At 33.9% G+C, this 19,885-nt stretch overlaps 3 protein-coding genes and 1 pseudogene across 4 annotated transcripts; all 4 read right to left on the reverse strand.

Moving 5' to 3' along the window:
- Positions 1 to 33: 33 nt before the first annotated feature.
- LOC108455358 (uncharacterized) lies at positions 34 to 2,359 on the reverse strand (annotated as a pseudogene).
- A 654-nt stretch (positions 2,360 to 3,013) lies between these two features.
- Positions 3,014 to 6,488, reverse strand: LOC108454788 (cysteine-rich receptor-like protein kinase 1). 2 transcript variants are annotated; one of them, XM_017753364.2, is made up of 7 exons: positions 5,648 to 6,488; positions 5,174 to 5,479; positions 4,949 to 5,056; positions 4,501 to 4,842; positions 4,147 to 4,381; positions 3,716 to 3,860; positions 3,014 to 3,574 (listed from the first exon to the last, which is right to left on the reverse strand). In XM_017753364.2, the coding sequence occupies exons 1-7, from the start codon at positions 5,931 to 5,933 to the stop codon at positions 3,263 to 3,265; spliced, it is 1,734 nt and encodes a 577-aa protein (XP_017608853.1). In that variant the 5' UTR covers positions 5,934 to 6,488; the 3' UTR covers positions 3,014 to 3,262. The 2 variants fall into 2 exon arrangements, with proteins under 2 accessions (XP_017608853.1, XP_017608852.1); XM_017753363.2 differs by having other exon boundaries at positions 5,174 to 6,488.
- Positions 6,489 to 7,156: 668 nt separating this feature from the next.
- On the reverse strand, positions 7,157 to 10,895 carry LOC108455359 (uncharacterized). Its single transcript, XM_053022258.1, has 3 exons — positions 10,800 to 10,895; positions 7,845 to 8,107; positions 7,157 to 7,517 (listed from the first exon to the last, which is right to left on the reverse strand). The coding sequence occupies exons 1-3, from the start codon at positions 10,893 to 10,895 to the stop codon at positions 7,364 to 7,366; spliced, it is 513 nt and encodes a 170-aa protein (XP_052878218.1). The 3' UTR covers positions 7,157 to 7,363.
- An 89-nt stretch (positions 10,896 to 10,984) lies between these two features.
- Positions 10,985 to 15,258, reverse strand: LOC108455936 (boron transporter 1). The gene is given in 13 exon segments (XM_017754515.2): positions 10,985 to 11,405; positions 11,489 to 11,756; positions 11,835 to 12,154; positions 12,224 to 12,361; positions 12,472 to 12,567; positions 12,644 to 12,705; positions 12,708 to 12,816; positions 12,899 to 13,065; positions 13,261 to 13,426; positions 13,563 to 13,701; positions 13,806 to 13,998; positions 14,229 to 14,311; positions 14,427 to 15,258. Coding segments are annotated over 13 exon segments (2,100 nt in total). The 5' UTR covers positions 14,531 to 15,258; the 3' UTR covers positions 10,985 to 11,150.
- Positions 15,259 to 19,885: the final 4,627 nt, after the last annotated feature.

Genomic DNA, 19,885 nt, shown 5'->3' on the forward strand with positions numbered 1-19,885 from the left:
TATGAATCAGTAAAACAACAAAAAGACCTCCCCTTATTTGTTTTTTTTAAAAAATGATGCCATATTGTTAATTTACTCCAAACTTTGTATAGTTCTACTTTGAGGAATTGTGCAAGCAACCACCTTACAGACCATTATGTCGATGTCAAACTGTCTGCCATCGTAGGAGGAGATTGGAGAGATTGCTGCTCCAATAGCAATCTTATTGGTGGTTTGGACAAAGCCCGAACACAGCAAGTTGTAGCATCCTGTGGCTCGGTATGCATCAGTCTGTCAATTCAAAGCCAATTAGCAGTTGGTTTGTTTTTCAAGGAAAAATAAATATTTTCAAGCTTGATTCCAAGATGTTACTCACCGTCCAGTATGTGAAGAATCTAGGGTAATTATCTCCATATAATTCAGGGCGAACCTGAAGTAGCATGAATGAATTGTTCATTAGATTTAGAAGCATGCAGAAGATGGTGGTTCAACAGCTTAAACAAAAGAATTTTGCACGTTGATAATTGAAAGCAACTTGGAAAAGGGTTTTGCAGAAAGCTCGTGTTTCACGCACCATTTTGATGTTTCTAGGATACTATTTGAAAGTTAAATATAACATATTAACGACTGAGGTTTTCTTCTCAGCCTCAGGATATTAATTGAAGATAGAGACTTGCCAATACAGAGATTCTGCATTATGTACTAAAAATTCAGGGACATGCCTGCCAACCAGCTTCAATGGTATTAAGATCATTGCCAAAAGAACCAGAGATGATCCATATCTGTGACAGGCTAAACTCGTATTCATTAGTCACATGAGGCGCCCACACTTTTAAGCTTGCCTTTGCACCATAATACTGATCTCCATTCACAAACAAAACTGCGTCCTGCAACGAGAAAAAATGAACTTGTCAAAACATTTGCATCATTTCAGCTTGATGAGAAGAATTGAAAGGATGGTAGATGATAAAGGATTGGTCATCATGAGAAGTAAAAACTCAATTAGTTGAGAGTAGTGCTCTATAATTTAAATCAACTTTAGAGTCCGATATCTCTTCACTGTCTGCCTTTTATTGTTTTCCCCCAACCAACTCCTGGCGAACTGCTAAAACAGTGGAAAATCAACTTAGCCGAAAACTATCCCTTCGGCTGGAATAAGAAATGGAAGCTAAGACAGATTTTTCGCTCTAAATCATCTCAATGCTGGGTTGCTAATTGATAATAAAAATGAATCACACAACTTTTGGGTCAAAATGCGAGAAAAAATATTTTTCAATTCTCGGGTCGTAGTAATTGTAGGAATCCCAATCTGGGTTAGATGCTAGATAAATTTTTTACTGTTTCGGTGACGTAAAGATCAAGGTACTAACCTCATGGCCGCTGCCTGTTGAGTCTCTCCTTACATGTCTTCTTCTTGTTCTTCCATATCTCCTAACAGAACTTGCTCTCAAAACGTCTTTCTCTGTAGTTCTTCTGATTGGAACAGTTCCTTCGGGGCAAGATTCACCTGAGCCTGTCCATAGTTACAAGTTCTCAGGGTTTGCATCGGTAGAGTTGTGACGTTTTGGCCTCGCCGGTGGATCCTGTCAAAATGAGGTTGTTTCATGGAGATGCTCCAAACTTGCAAAGTTTCAGATACTCACCGACATTGAATTTGTTTATTTCTAAATATCAGCTAAACTGGTAGAACAGAAATTTACCGATGGTTTCTGCCCTCTAAGCACAGGGTGATCGAAAGCAGGTTGAAGATGAGAGAGAACACAATCTATGATATCACCATCCGGACTCTGCAGCAACAAAACTGTTTAAAACTCGTGGAACAAGACTAGAAGAAAATTCCAAACAAGATATGACAGGGGAAAGAAGATGCCAGCCTGAATTGTCTTCACAGCAGGCTTATTGATCTTCTTGAGATAAGCATTTATTCTCCTTAGCTTCTGAATGTCCTTAGCAGGTTTAAAAGTATGGTTTTTCATTTGCCGGTTACCGGACTCTGACATCAATGGGGAGGACAGGAAATGGGCAAGGGAGGAAGCAACAACAAGGAAACCGACAAAAAGAGGAATCGTTGAGAAACTGTTGTGGGAAACAGAAGAAGCCGTAGTTATGGAATGTTTTTGAGCAGTTGCTGTTTGTCTTGATATGAAGGAGTGCGTTTGTGAACATTAGCGTTGTCTTGTTGCGTTCACAACACAACATGGTTTATTCCCAAGTTTGTCCCGGGAAGTGAAGCTCTCTTCATGCCCTTACGAAACAGAAGAAGGTTTTTATTTTTATAAAAAGAGAAGAAAAACCACCCCTTGGAAAATGGTTTCTGTAAAATGAAATTAGGAAAACAAAAGCACCCTTAACTTTGAATTTGAGGTGTGAAACAATGGGAAAGTTTATTTTATACAAGTTCTAGGGTATGGGCAATAATTATTAGTCCCCTTGCCAACTATTACATTTTTCTCTCTCTTAGGCAAAGGGTTCTCACTTTTTTAAAAAAAAATTAAAAAACGTTTGATTTGGAGCTTTTTAAAATGAAAATTTGTGAAATTTAAAAAAATATATATTTCCATTTAGGACTAGAGATATAATGAACTAAACTAACAATCCGCAGTGAATCTCTCCGTGCATAAAATCGAATAAAAACAAAAACAATTTAGTCCTTCCTTATGGTGATGGATTTCTCAAAAATAAAATAAAAATAATCGACCCTACTATTAATGATTTTAATGATTTGCGACCTCAACTTTAACCCACAATGCAAAACCTTTCTATTTCATTTCTTCATCATAAACAAGGATCCAACGCAAAATACAAGTTCAAATGAAGCTTGCAACACATGAAGAGGACTCGAATATGAAGCTATAGCCGAATTATGGCGTGTTTTGTGCATCTCAGCTCAAGAAATTGTCCAAAAAGACTTGCCATGTCACTATTCCAATCTCACAAGGATTTCCCAAGTGGCTGATAGTGCGATTCTGTCACGTACTTATTTACCAACACCAGTCAACCATCCATCGGATGGGTTAAATTTTAGCAGATCAAATGGGGATGTAAAAGGTTTTTTTTCCTTTTAATTATATGTACACGGTTAAATTTTTGTATGCAAATACAAGGGAGAAAAAAAGTTAAAAGAAAAAAGAACCAATGCAAGTCATTGCCTCTACCTAATCTCAGATATACAAAATTCCAGTCTCCATGTGGGGCAAATATTTTCTGATTACATGCCCTGCCAATCTTAGAAGAGTGAAGGCTACGTTGATCTCAATGCTTTAATTGTGTACAATTATTTGATTCAGGTGCCAGGCTTTTGAGTTCTTGGGTCATTTAAAGCTGAAGAGCCGACCATAAAAGAACTAGTCATTGTGTCTTCAGGACTTAGCACACTAGCGTTCAAGAAGGGAGGCTGTTTCGGGGAGGGAATCACACAACGTCTATCAGTTAACATTTGAGCTACTTCAGACATGGTTGGTCTTAGTGCAACTGATGACTGGGTGCACAGCAGCCCAACTCGAAGCACAATCGATGCCTCCCTCTCATCAAATCTGCCCTTTAAGGTAGAGTCGATAGCTTGTGTAATACTTTCTGCCTTATATTGCTTCCACACCTGATAGAACGAAGGTTAATCCATGACCATATTCTGCTTTGTATTACTTTTTTGTTTCTTTTTTATAGCTGGAAAGGGATATTGTAAAAGCCTTTTATGATTACGGTTATCGAGTCAATGAAAAAGGATTATGTATCTCACCAAGTACAAAGTAGAACTTGAACGCTCACAGAAAACATTGTTTTTCCTACCAGTGGCAATCTCAAGCATTAGCACCCCAAATGCATAAACATCTGCCTTCTCTGTCAGTTGTCCTCGAACCAGATATTCAGGAGCCATGTATCCTCTGCAACATAGATTTATTTATCACAACTACTTGGAAATATATTCATAATAGAAAACAGATGTAATTTGCATGAAGGGAAGATTGAAGTCTATACCTGGATATTGGAAATATCATATTTGTCTAAATTAAAAAAGCTACTCTTATTGGTTTGGGATTTAAACTTTTCCTCCTCACACAATAACTGTGGGGTATTTATTACTAAAGAAGCTAGCATTGGATGTTGAAAATAATGATGCCAAATATGTGCCAATAGCAACCACTTGACAGTAGGAGATCAATATCTTACAATGTTCCAGCAATTGCAGTGCTAACATGGGATTTATCTGAAGCAACACAACAAGCAAGTCCAAAATCAGCAATCTTTGGATTGAGATTCTCATCAAGGAGAATGTTGCTGGATTTTATGTCTCTATGAATGATTTTTACTCCAGAACCCCCATGAAGATATGCCAGCCCTTCAGCTGTTCCACATATGATGTTGAACCGATGTGACCAGCTTAGAATGTTTATTGTGTTCTTAACTGCATCAGATAAAAAAAGGCTTTAGTACAGTTTTGGAGAAATGAGAAATTAGCAACTATATTTCTATAAACTGCCGTTATCATTCATAATCGAATTAGTTTAGAAATGACTTACTTACCAAACAGGATTTGATCTAGGCTCCTATTTGGTACATATTCATAAACTAGAAGGCTCTCGGGACCTTCAATGCTGCAACCTAAAAGGCTTACAAGGTTCTTGTGCTGAATTCCACTGATCAAATTGACTTCGTTAAAGAACTGGTCCACCCACTGCCGGGTATTGAAGAACAACCTTTTAACTGCAACAACTTTACCATCAGGGAGAATTCCCTTGAACACAGTACCTGCTCCTCCTTGTCCTAATTTCCTTGATTCATCAAAATGATCAGTCGCCTTTTCAAGCGTTCCATACATGTAATTTAAACTAGTATTGTTTCGAGTTGCTGGAATGTCATCTAGCCCTGAGAGAAGTCCACAAGAAAAAGCAAGTTTGAATCAGCATTAATTTGTAAGCAAAGCTATACATATGTATGGTGCAGTATAGGTTCCATACATACGTATGCATACCTTTCTTCTTGGAGAATCTCTTATAGCTTATATAAGTACCAATAGCACCAAGCACGGCGCATGCAACTCCTGCTGACGCCAATCCTATGATGACCCAAGGACTAAACCCTTCAAAGAGAACACAATAAATAATAGCAATCAGAAGGAAAATATGATATGGCTCGCAGATAAATAAAAAATAAAAAAAAACTTTAACAAGTTAAATTCACTTGCTTTGTTACCCACCCTTATTGTCCTCTGTTTCAGCTTCTGGGCCAAAAAACCTATGGGTGGAATACCTCATATAACACCCAGAAAACATAGCCTTGCCCTCAGCCCCAGGGGGACACTTCCTCAACCCCGAGGCTGCATGCCTCAAACACTCGCTGCAAGTCTCTAGATCAATTGCCCTCCAACATTGCGCCAATGCGTAAACGGTGGTCACCCCTCCTTTGGCCGCCTTTGCCGCATATCCATTGTTCTCCAACGCTGTATTGGTTACTTTCCTGATCACTTGATCCAATTCCCTTTGAAACTCTTGTTGATAAACACCTGCAGGCGAGCCACAGATTAGGTGATCATATTTGGCATCAACCCCTTCATTGTAGAACATATAATTATCGAAACGTTGAAAGCACCAATCAAGAAAGATTCGTCCCGATGTGGCCGGGACGCACCTTCTAAGTTCTTCTTTGGCTGTGTTGAAACAGAGTTTACAACCTTTTCCGTTGACATGTTGATAGCATTGGCCTAATCCAAAGACAGTGAAGGGTGGATCCACATCAGAGAAGGTTCCCCAGCCCTGAGCAGCAATTAATTTGGACAAAGCTCCCATCACTTTGTCAACACTCCTAACGAATCTCTGGGAGGTTTCGTTGTTAGTTCCACACTTAAGGCGGGATCCGAAGGATAGAAGAGCAGAGGAGGAAGGGGAGAAACATGAAGCAAACATCAGCAACATCCATATCATTATAATGTTCAAAGGATGTTGGACTGAGAATCGCATCGAATTCTGTTGGTCCTCTGCTTTGTTTTCTTCTTTATATATATATATATATAGCAAAATATTCACATTTTTCTCTTCTCTCCCTAACCCTTTGTCTTGTTACGATTGAAGGGTTTGGAGAAGGAGAGATGATTGTAATTCCTAGGGAGGCCTGGAGTCTTTTTGTGTGAAAGAGAGGAAGATGGCAACCAAAGAAAATAGGGAGAATTTAACTCGGTTTCTGTTTCTCTTTGCTTTATTTAGCCCATTTCTAGATATTCCTTCTCCCCACATGGCAGTCCCTTGCACACTGAGCCTATTTGTTTTTTCATTTTTCTTTGCTCTTCACCTTTTCTTAACACTTGTTCATCTTCACTCTTGTCTTGTCATGAACCAAAATGTTTTACTTCTTCTCTAACCAAACCATACAAGCCAAAACTCAAATACGCTCTCTACTTCCTACGCTTTCTTCCAATCCTGGTTGTAAAAGCTAATTAGGCGCAGTCATCATTACCACATCTATAATCTATAACTAATGGTTACTTCAAAAAATATTTGCTTAATCCTCAATTTCTCCTTCATGCTTATTTCTTTTATTTAGCTACTTAAATTATTATTTCATTATCCTATTCAATTCATTTTAACTTAATTAGAAAAAAAATTGATTATCATGTGACACCTTTCAACCAATCACAATGTGTTACATGGCACTTAATTTATTTAAAATAAAAATATTAACCGACCAATTTATTGACCATAGTTGACAGATGTTGACTAATTATGACCATTACCATTCATTTTATTCTTTTGTTTTTAATATTATATATAATAATCATATATATAAAATATATATATATAAATTTTCAATCTAAAACAATATATATTTTAATTTTTCAAATTAATGAAAATAATAATTTAAATATAAATTTCAACTTTTATAGACTAAAATTTAACTTTTGTAATATACTATTATATAGATTATTTAATAAAGATATTTTAACATAATTAGAATTTTTATCTATAAGTATGATAAATATTTTTATTAGATAAATTTAGTTAATCAAATATTTTAATAAGATTACATTTTTATATATAAATGTTATAAATCTTTATATATAATAAAATATATATTTAAAATTATGAAGTCAGTAAATGTAGAGTATATTTGGCCGTTCAAATTTTTTTCTATATTTTCTATAGAATATAGATAATTTGTTATGATTAATTAATTAATTGACAGAATATTTATTTAAATCTTTTTTCCTTCTAAAGTTGCGTTTTACATATAACCGAATGTCTAGTGTAATGGGCCAATTTAGCCCGGGCCCGTATAAAAACAAAACCAAAATGAATAAAAATACATTAACAATCCAAAAAAGTCCATTTAGTTAATGTCCTATTACAAGCCCAAAACAGTCACTCTAGCCCAAATCTAGTGGCCCAATACCCAACTAACCCAAGTGGCCCAAGGTTTGAAAATAGGGCAGAACCCTAGCAGCAAGGAACACCGCAGCCCTAGCCTCCAGCACGCCTCCGTACGACCCCCTGCGCACCTCCGTACAGCCTTCACGCACCACCCGTACCCGAGCGCCAGCACACCCGCACCTGCAAGGAGACAAACAAGCAACAACAGCAAAGAAAAACAAAAAGAAAAAACATTGTATTTTTTGTTTTTCGTTAATTTTTCCTCTTTCCTTTCGGCTATAAAGCCAGAGTTTGAGTCTTTGTAAAAGGTTACGCTGAGAGAGAATACGAACACACAATACAGCCACAATACTCGCATATTGAATACAAGGCAATAGCAAAGAAAAGGTGATTTGAGATTAAAATTTGCGGGTTTCTTCTTCTCTACTTTTTCTTTCTGCATTTCTTTTTCTTTTTTTTTTTCTTTATTTGCATTCAAATGTAAAAAAGGGGGAAAGGAAGAGTTACCTCAAAAGCATGCCATGGATCTCCTCTTGCTTTGTTAAAATCGAAGCTAGGAGGAGACTAAAAGGCTGAAAGGCGTTCTCTCCAACCCCAAATCTGTTGGCTGCTGCGAAGGGAAGGGAAATCGGCAGTTTCAATGAGGACTTAGGGTTTGGAAAAGGAGAGGATGAAGGGGGTTCGGCTGAATGGGGTGCTCTGTTGTGGGATTTTAAGGCAGTAGAAACGGTACCGCTTAGACCAAGGATAATGGTCTCAAACGGCGCCGTCTAGGTCTCCCACTCTATGCCCGATCCGACCCGTTTCTTCGACCCTCAAGATCCGCGCGTTTATCGCAGTGAAGGGAAATTTTCACATTTAGTCCCTTCCTTTTGCACTGATGCTTAGTTAGACCGAGTCCAGTTTCCTTTATTTTTTAAATCTGCCCTATAATTTGTACATATTTTCACTTTAGTCCGCGTCTTAATGCTGAGTTGCGAGGACTGGTATATTTCCAGTTTAGATCCTTCTGCATTATTGCGCCTCGCACATTGGTCCTCCTTGTTATTTGTTCTGTTTTCTTAATTTTCCCTTGTTGTTTTAGTTTAATTTCAATCAAGCCCTTGTTCATGTACATGTAAACCTTTTTGTTTATTTCAAACCATTTTAGTTATTTTAAACTTTGTATTAAATTGTTTCATGTTACTCATTTTGAATAGTTTTATATACATTCTGTTTTAAATATTTTTTATATGTACATATATTTTAAAAATTGTTTCATTATTTGTTGTGAGTTTTATTATGTGAATATTATTGTTTTAAACTTTTATGTATATATTAACATTATCTATTGTTAACGTTTTTATATATATTATTCATATATAAATCATTCATATATAAATCTTTTTATGTATACAATGTTCTATTTCAGATTTCCTTTCATGAATTATATTTTAAACTATTTATATTTTATTTTAAATATATTCTTAAACTTTATTTATTTACTTTAAAATATTTTATTTATTATCCACTTTAAGGTTCTTCTTTCAGTATTATGTATTTTGTATTTATATACGTATGTATATATGTATCTACTTTAAACCATTATTCATTTTATTTACCACTTATTTCCTATATATATCTGATCATATATTTTAATATGCTATTCAAATGTGCTTTGTATATATATGTTTTACATAAAATTTAAGTTATTTTATATCCATTTACATTAGTACATGTTTTTGATTTACATCCATTATCAAACCTATATTATATATATATATATAGTTTTCTTTATACATAAACATGCTTTTAAGCCCATCATAATTTATAGTAAAATAATTCAATCTCGAGTACGGTTTTACGTTTTTACAAGCAATTATTTCTAGTTTTTTTCATACATATATATATATAATTTGTGATAAAATCAATCCATTTTTCTTTATATATATAATTCATATTTTTAATTCCATGTTATTTTGTATATAGTTGCTTCAAAATTCACTCATATGTACATAAACACTTTTTATATATGTATATAAATTGTTTCAAATTCTAGCATATATTACTTGATTGTTAGTCCATCATTTTTGGTCCATTATTTTTGTGTCGTGTTGATTCTATATCGTTGGTACCTCATGTGTTAATTATCTTCGCGATACCTCTTGTATATTTGCTACGTGGTATTTGCGCATTCTTATATGTCATCACATCGATTATTCTCCATGTATTATTGCAACCGGATCACACTTTTAGGTTAGCTATTTAATTATTAGTATGTTAGTTGATCACATCTCGTATATGCCTATTACCTCATATCATCATTTTCCATCTTGTTTTTTTTTTTTTGAAATGTGGTTTTTCCATAAAACCCAAATCTTATGATTAATTTCGCCTTATTTCAAATCGAATTAATACGTCTTAAGCTAGTTTTATAATCATGTCTCTTAAAATTCTTCAAAACGAAGACGAGATTCGATGCTCGGCAATTCGCGGAATCGTGCCCTAACGTGTTGGGTTGCAATTTCGCGTTTGCTTAAAATAATCGAATATCTCTTCAAAGTTTCACTCATGCCTTTTAAAAATTCTTTAAAACGAAGGTAAAGTTTGATATTTGGCAATTCGCGGAATCGTGCCCTAACGTGCTGGGTTGTGATTTCTCGTTTGCTCAAAACGATTGAATATCCCTTTAGGTTTTCATTCGTGTCTTCTAAAAACCTTTTAAAACAAAGGCAATACTCGGTGTTTGATAATTCGAGAATCATGCCCTATCGTGCTGGGTTGTGATTTCTCGTTTGCTCAAAACAATCGAATATTCCTTTAGGTTTTCACTCATGTTTATTAAAAATCTTTCAAAGCGAAGGCGATGTTCGATGTTTGGCGATTTGAGAATCGAGCCCTATCGTGCTGGGTTGCGCTTTTTCATTTGTTCCAAATAATCGAACATCTCTTCGGGATTTCACACGTATTTTCTAAGGTAAGGCAATGGTCAATATTTGGAAATTCGAGGAATCATACCCTACTGTGCTGGGTTTCGGTTTTCCGTTGGACTAAACTATTGAACATCCTTTTGTGATTTTTAAATTATAGATTTTCGGACGTCGAAACAAGAAGATTTTGACAATCAACTCGAGTTATTCAAGCGTTATAAAAAAGAACCACATTTCAAAAACTTTTTAATTTTAGACATAAGGACAGTACTTAATCGATTCGGTACCAATTTTGGGCGTAGTGAGGGTGTTAATGCTTCCTCATGTGTAACCGACTCCCGAACCCGTTTTCTCAAAAGTTCGTAGACCAAAATCATTGTTTTAATAAACCAAAAAATGTTTTATTAAACTAACCTCATTTTTAGGTGATCCGATCACATTAAAACAAAAGATCGGTGGCGACTCCATATTTCTGTTTTTCAAAAGTCGATTTCCCCCTTTTTCTTAAATTTAAAATTTTTTTAAATCGTGGGATGGTTTCGACAGCTAGTACGTTAGAATGTGAGCGTTTAAGAGCAAGCAGCCAATAAGGGAATGGATGCTGTAGATTACTGCTCATGCTGATCGTCTTCATGAAGTTGACTGGCATCAATGTATCAAAGAAGAAATGCAAAGGTGTAGCCTAGGGCAGCTGAAGCTAAAAAGAATTATTAAATATGACTGGTCTGTACGCAGGTATTTAGTTTACGGTTGCTTTGCTTTTAACTTGATAGCAACATTCATTGCACAGAACCAGAGTAAGACAACTCTAGTCTCACAATAAACTAAGTACAATACCTCTAGAGATCAGAATCAGAAATGAAGAGCATGCTTTTCTTTAATTGTGTATGTATGCATGTATATTTTAGCTTGATGATGAATCACGACTGCTTTGTCCAAGTGTAGATGGAGCAGGACTAGGAGTTGGACTTAATTCAAGCCCTTTTTCAGTTAAGCTGGGGCTCAGTTGCCTAATCTGGGGGCTATACGCCTTTTCCAAGACTGAAGATGTATTGGGACTCTGCATACGGTGGATTTCTCCACGACTTGTCGTGATAATTTGATCCAGAATTTCTGCACCATCCATAGTAGTAGTGGTCCTTCCCTCAAGTTCCAGGTCCTGTTATGCCAAATTGAAGCACCAAAACTGAGCTTCATGATGAAGTAAGTAAAAAGTAAGGTTGAAAGAACTAGCAAGCATACTTCAAATGCCATGTACGGAATGGGCGGTGCTTCCTCAAATTCTGCAGCATCAAGGTCTTGAAGATGGACAGCTTTGAAAAACATGGGGAGCAAGTATTGCCTCACTGGCACAAGAAGCATGATCAACAGTGGAAAAAGGACTCCAGCTAGAGGGATCCATGTTATGCCAAAGCATACAAGCAAGTATATTGTCTGGAACAAGGTGAAAGTGGCAATAGTTTTGAAGGGAACTGTCTCAACAAAGGTTGCATGATACTCCTCCAGCACCCTGTCACATCAAATTTTGAGGAAATAGACTGGGTATATGCATGATAGTTTTTATGATATACCCAATGAAAAAGCGTACTTGTATCTTCGACTTGGAGCAGTGAACAGCAGTAATATTCTCTCCCAAAATTGATTTCCGGGCAAGCTTTCAATGGCCATGAAAGCAAAATAACCCCAAAGAACAGCAGCGGGGATCTTCTTAAGAAGAGGCATAGCTGCGACACACCCACCAACCATCAGTGCCTGAAGCAGGTTACTGAGACGCTGTTCTTTGACTTCAACAGGTAAAAGCTCATCGATTTCCTTATCCACGTCAAATATGGTGCCATCCACAGGTGCATCAATGCAGCCAGTACTTGAGGCCAGTCGGATTGTGGATTCTTTTAGATGTTTGAGTCCCTATTTCACTCAAAGGGTAAGAACAAACAGGGGATGATAATTGATGGTGTAAATTCAAAATGATGTTACCAGAGTGGACGGGAGTTGATAAACAAGAGGAGTTTGCATTTCATTGTATGCCTCTTGCATGCTTCGATATAGTTGACTCAGGTTTGCATTTTTACTTGTACATTTTCGAGCTGTCGATACAAGCTTATTACGCAAGAGCTGTTAAGACAAGAAGAAACTCATAACCACATAGAGAATGATGGAAGGAATTTCAGTTAATTGCCACTGTGATTTCATATATCATTAACTAGAACCAAACTATCTACTACCTGGTGTTTCAGAGTTGCTAAGCTTTTTGTATGCATTGGAGATTGTGGAATAACACCATTGGATGGTGGAATGCCAATAAGACCACATAATATGACCTAGTAAACACCATATCATTAGTTACTATATATCATGTCAAACTTGGTCAATAGGTTCATCATTGGAGAATAATACCAGAAAACCCAAAAGGAGGAGGTCGTAGTGGTAGGAAGGTAGCTTTTTCAGATTGAACTCTTTTGTTGAGCAAGTTGAGATGCTACACTGTGGTCAAAGTAGTACAGCACAGCAATCATGGTTGCTGGAACAAATGCTCCAAGTATGTAAAGAGGGGGCACATTCACCATTTCCTACACAAATGAATAAATAAAATGAGTTACTTAGCAGGATATTACTGTAGCTCCCAAGAAGACTGAAACCATGGGGATTCACCTTGATAACAGTCCAATTAGAATATGCACCAGCAGACCATGGATTTGGACTATAAAGACGCCTTGGAATCCCTCTTGGGACATCATTAACAGGTATGTAAGAAATAGCAGTCCAGACAAGCACCATAAGTGGCACCCCGTAATCTGCTATTAAACCTCGAAGCCAGCCTATTAAATTTAGGTGCATAAGGAATACACACAAGTATTGGCTTTCTGCAACCAGGGAGCTAAACAAAGCAGTACTAAATGAAAGAAAGAACTGAAGCACAATTGCATGGTTTATGAACCTTATCCTCTCAATGGCCTTGTAATCCCTTTTGAGCATAACTAGAATGCCACGGTGATATAATAAGGAAGGAATACCTGTTCCATAGCACCAGGATCTTGCTTTACGGCTTCTTATTGCAGTGAGGAGAAGGCCGAAGGACAGAACTAGTGCGAACATTCCATTGCCAAATCGCCAAGAAGGCTGCAATGCTGTCTGTTGAGGATTTTCTCTCTGGGGAATGCCAAACTCCTCCACAATTCCCTGTAGGATAATACTCAATTGAATTTGGAGAAAAATATTGGTCCTTTTTAACTTGAAATAACAACCTAAGGCACAGAAAAGTAGAATCTTCATCAAATTTCCTGATTATAGGATTTAACTGCAAAAGGATACTCACCCGAATAGCTTGCTGCATGAAAAGCATTGCAATTAGTAGACCAAATAATTCACCAGCAACTCGTGTAAATCGATTTATTATAGAACATGCCCCTAGAATTGCTAACAAGAAAAGCAAAAGAGCTGTCCACACACAAACCCTGAGAACTCATCAAAGTCAGTGCCACCAGAAAGCTACAAACTCTTGTTTTGAGCTATCTGACTCAGTATTTTAATTTAAGTATGTAGAGAATTGAAGAAATACCATCCTGTCCAGGCTAAGAAGAGTTTATGGCCCAAGTCCTTTCGGTCCTTAGCAAAGTTGAACATAAATGTGTACATCAATACAGTAGGCTCTGCAACTCCAAGTATGAGCAGGGGCTGTCCTCCAAAAACTGAGTGAATGATTCCACAAAGTGCTGTTGATGCTAGAGTTTGTACTGCAGTCAAACTGCCATCTGAAACAACAATAACGTATTATCTCTTATAAATCATGACAGACATACCAGTAATGCTACTTGAGATAGGGGAATGTACTGTTTCTATCGGACATGAGTATGTTCAAAATTTTCTATGTATTTCGTATCCCCCATACCCATGTCTGGATATGCGTTAGACACGAACAAAGCTACTTGAAGAAAAGTGAAACATAACATGTAAATATACATGTATAGTGTCTGATTCCTACCTGTACTTCTTTCCAGCTGCTCCCCAAAAGATATAACTGGAATTGCTGAAGCAAAGAATATGTATGTTGTTGGAGCAAGGATCCTAAATGAAAAAAAAAAGGTTACATATATATATAAATATATCAATTATAAATTGGATAAGATTGTAGTCTTTGTATTCCATAACTGAACAGAGATGAGCCATGAATGTTACAGACCTGATACCAGCACGGAAGCCGCTGGTCCAGTCTTGCTTGTAGCATAAAAGCCTTGCTTTCAGATCATTCTTGATTCCGCGGAAGGGAACAAAAGTTTCTTCCATGTAGCTAAGTATTGTTCTAATAACTTTTTAAAATTTTTCAAAGTTTGACAGACAGCTAAGGACACGAGACAAAAACACACAAAGATTGAAGACTGGAGAGACCAGTATTGTAAGTAGAGTAGCATAAGCTAAACTAGGTTGCGAAAATTACGAGCAAGTGGTCTGTCATTGTCGGATTCAAGAGGTAAATGTTATGCCAAGTTATCATTTTTCCTAGGTATAATTCACCCCTAATTAGGCCTTTTTATCTAAATACAGGGAATAAAAGAAATTATAAACAATCATTGGGTATATATTGCTACGAAGGTGAAATTCAAATTCCCTGTAAAAAGTCAAGGATGCTAATTGCTAAGGAACGATCAAGTTCAACAAATCATGATGAAAGAAAAAAGCATGATTGGCATCAACTAAATGCCGCCAAAAGTAAACCAACCAACAATAACAAAAGGTAGTTAGAATTGACAAATTACATGAGTGAGAGTTGGAATTGAAGCAGGCTGGCTAGGCTACCATAAAGTTATGGAAAACCCATCAGCAAATGAAATATTGGCATGCAGTGGAACAAACAGCTTTGAGGAAATGGGTATTAATCAAACAGAGGTAAGCAAGATTACATTATTAAAACAAAGAAAAGAGATTTGTTTTAGGAGGAGGAGGTGGGTGTGAGAAAGCTTGGAGGAGTAAGACGTTTATATAATGAGGAGGAGGAGCTAAGAAGACAAGTAGTAGTAGGCAAGGAAACGGTTAGTATTATAGTTGAGGAAAGTTACTAATTGAAGAGGTTTTTGGCAAACAAACTGTTGGTATAAGAGTAAAAGGATTTTGGCGTGAAACGAGGTAGCCTTGTTAGTGTGAGGTGACTAAGGGCCACTTCTGCATTCTACTTCTGGCTCCAAAAATACTTCTAGAAAAAAAATTATGCAGAATAAATTACTTTTGTATGAAATTTTTAGCTTTTCAGAAGTGCTTTTGAAAAGTAGAAACTAAAATTTTTAATTTTTCCTCTCCTAAAAGCACTTTTAATGCTTAATTACTTTTTCACCCCTCTAATAATATAGTACTTTTTTTTTCTTAGTACTTAATTACAAATGTGTTAAAATCATTAATTAAAAATAAAAATATTTTTAAAATACTAATTATAAATATTTAATAGTTATATTTAAATATTTAAAATATAATTTATATATTCTAATTAAATTTTATAAATAATTAATATTTATTGCTTAAAATATTTAAAATTTATATTTTATATATTAAAATATTAACAAGAAGTTATAATAATTTTTTATATTCTTACTAAAATATAATAATATTAATTAATTTAAATATTATTTAAATGCATATTTGTTACTTTATAATAACATGTCTAAAATTAACATTTTATTTCTCAAAAGTACTTTTTAACAGCAATACTAAACACTCAAATTTTAAACCAAACTTTTCAAAAATATTTTTTCACAGCACTTTTCAAAATTACTTTTCAAAAACATTACCAAACTAACCTTAACCATAAAAGAATGAATGAAAAAGCATTTTGGACTGACTGTGCCTGCCCGCCTAATATCTTGCAAATTTTCTTATTGCAAGCTACTGTGATTCTATTTTCAACAAATTTTGTTGATAATCAATTTCATAGTACGTGCAATCTGCCTTGGCTGCCAATCAATCATCTTTCATGATTTCTTTTTTAAATTCCGTACTGATATATTTTAAAACTAGAATAATAATGGAAAAAGAAAACCATCTTATCTTTTTTATTATAAGAGATTTGTGTAACAAAATTTAACAATTGAAGGCCAATGAAATAGATAGGTATCAGAAAGGCAACCTAACCTTTTTTAGGTTTTGCAATTTTTAAACACCTCTCATTTTATATTCCAAGTTGCTTAATTTCAATATATAAATATGCCTTCAAATCAAACACATACATGATGTGTGTGTGAATATTAACCTCTATGTTAAATTATTATTATTATATCTTTTAATAATTAAAATCAAAACAAAATCCTGACATATAATAAAAATAAACTTGCAAATAATCACTAATCTTGAATCAATTTTTTGTCCATCCACCCATAATGCTTGAGGTATAATATTAACAAATTCATCCCACAAGTATGCAAAGTTTGAAACCAACAGAGTCTAAGGAAGCATAATCACATCAAGCATTAAACATACCACTTGCTTAAAGTTTCCAACAAACTCATCCAATCTTCATAGCAAAGCAATCAACATTAGTGAAGGTGGTGAAGGAAGAGGGTGGTAGTAGCCGTTGGATAAAATTAAATAACTATATAATGGATGGATCGTCTTTTCAAAGACGAGGGCGGTTGTAGATAGCCAGCCTCCTCTTTTTGTTGTTGGTTTCTCATTTAAACGTAAATATAATGGTGATTTAAACATTAGAAATTTAAGTAATAAGAAAGAATGAATGTATGCCTTGATATAAAACCCACTGTTGTTAGTGGGTGGCTGATCTCGTAGATGTACGGAAACGCTTCCAACATTTTTAGCATTTTGCTTAATATTAATTATTTGATGATACCTAATATGCAGCCATTGGTTTTGGCTGTGCCTAATATTTCTGGGATTATTATTTTAACTGTTTTTAGAAACTAAAATTATGCTAGCATTTTACATTTTAATCATACCCTGGACATTTTGCTTTTTAATTTAGATAAATCAAATATGTATTTTGATCAACTAAACTTTAGCAACCTCTAATTATTAATCAAAATCAAAGAAAAGAAAATTATTAATTATGAATAATAAAAAACATAGAGTTATAGATGATTAAGCAATTTGCAAAATTTCTGAATGTAAACCCTGTATATGGTTGTAAAATAATAATAATAATTTGATAAAAAACCAATATTATAGTTATATGTAAATTACGATTATGATTTATCAGTATATATATAGATATTATTATATATTTTAATTGTTTTAATAACAATTATTTACATGGTCTGTTAAAACTAACGTTGATAATAACAATATAAAACAATCGCAAAATAAGAAGAAAATGAAAAATAAAACACAGATTTTTCGGAAAAAAACCACGAGCAGACGAGAAATTTACTAATGTTGAAAACTAAATGATACAAGAGGAGTTTTTACTACATCTATTTAAAAGTTGAAAAACTTTATCCTAATCAATTTCAAAAACATGATTTTAAAAACATGATTTTAATAAGGATTCAGGTCACATAACTCTACCATAATTTTAAAAACATTTTATTAAATACCTTCAAAAAAATATTTTATTAAATAAAATAAATAAACGTGTATATTTACGTGCAACATATGTAAAATTTGAGACCAATAGAACCGAGTGAGATCTTTGATAGTCATTCCTCCCTTCCTCTAAATAAAAAGATTTGATTATGAGACTTATTGTGCACTTAAATGTTTAGAATTTTAATAATAATATAAACTATATATTTTTAAATATGTATAAACCATATATATTTAAATTTTTGAGATTTTAGATTCAAGTCTTGCCCATATAAATCATGTCTAGGTTTTTACTTTAGATTTCATTTTATTTTAAGTCTTACAATGTGTGAGTTTTATCCAAATTTATTCTAATTTGAGTTTGGATATATTCCAGTTCCTTTTTTAATGTACTTTGTAATAGTTGATTATGATTATAGTTATTTTGAATGTGTATTATTGTAATTATAATTGTGGTTATACTTGTAATTTGTAAAACTGTAAAAATCTAATATAACATTTAACAAACCATGACATGTCAATGCCATTAGTAAGAATAAAGATATATGCGAAAGCGTACATGAATCCATCAATATGTCAAAATCTATGAGTATTTTTTTATCTTCCAAATAATATATACTTATTATCTTATAAATACATGTCATAATATACCACTATGAGCTCAAAAGTTTACTATCAATAACCAAAAGTATTTTGAACAATATTGTACACCAATTATGTTAACACATAACCAATACGACTTTCGTCACATATATCGTAACTAAATTCATCACTGATAATGTATATTGCAATAACCAAAAGACATATACCAAGTACGGATGTGTAGTAAGAAAATTTAATGCAATGTAATCTAAATATGTCTATTTCTAACTAGTTCTCCTTAAACTTTAGTGAAACCAATCCTTATCAAAATCAAAGCATGAATATATCAAAATAAACTTTGTTTTTGTAGAAACTAATCTTAAAATTATTTAAAATTTATAAACTTCCACCAGAACTAAATATCCTTAAATGACATGAGTCATGTGAGTAGTATGCTCATGATGGTAATATATTAGTAAGCAAATCCACGGTTATGGAGTTTATGCCAATATACTCTATAAATACTTTATCACTCTAAACTTTTTCTTTAACAAGTAGAAAATTAAAATACAACATTAGGTAAAATAGCATATGCAATTAATGAAGTCCACAATAAAGAAGAATAATTAGAGATAAGTCTTCAATGTAGTCTCGATCCAATCTCTTTATTTCAAGGGATTCAATTACTTAATCTAATTCAATCTTTAATATATATTGCTCCAAATTGATTGGTCTTCAAAGACGGACCATCAAACGTCCAATATATCAATTGATTTTATTGAAAAGATTGATAACTCCAAATAAGGCAAGTTATGTGCCAAGTGTAGTGGCACTGCTCACATAACTACCTCAACAATAAAACTGCTATCAAGGTAGAGCAAAATTTTCATATTTAGAGCACGAAATGGACTTGTCTAAGCAAATTTCAATTCATTTTGATATGTCGAATCAACTACCCTTAATATAAGAATATAAAGGATTTAGATAAATATTCATAAAATTAGCTCATATATTTTATGATAGTGTATATCTTACTATATAAGATAAGTAAATCATGTAAGAATCCTCCAAAAATACTATTATTTAATCTAATATCTTCTCTATTTGATTACATAAAATCCTTAAAAAAATCCAAGCAAAGAACAAAATATTTTAATTAAATTATAAGATATGTGCAGTGCCAACCAATGCTCTCACAATTTCCTTTCAACATAAACAATGAAAACATTAAAAATTTTAAATCCATGATTATTATTACGAGAATCCAAATGGTACATATGAAATATCATGAAATTACATAAAAGTGTAGGCATATGCTATGTGCCTTTTAATTAAAACTCATATGGTTTTGGTGTAAAGATATCTTTTGGTCAATCAATTAATGTGTCTTCATGATTGTGAATAAAGTTTCTTAAAAATAATAATAATAATAATAATAATTAATAATAATATTTGTAGCGACGTAAAAAAAATTTGGTTTCACTTGGTCGCTAATTGTGGCGATTTATTAAACATTTGAAAACCAACTTTCGATTT

This window comes from Gossypium arboreum, chromosome 11 (assembly GCF_025698485.1).
Source record: "Gossypium arboreum isolate Shixiya-1 chromosome 11, ASM2569848v2, whole genome shotgun sequence".
Classification (NCBI taxonomy): domain Eukaryota; kingdom Viridiplantae; phylum Streptophyta; class Magnoliopsida; order Malvales; family Malvaceae; genus Gossypium; species Gossypium arboreum.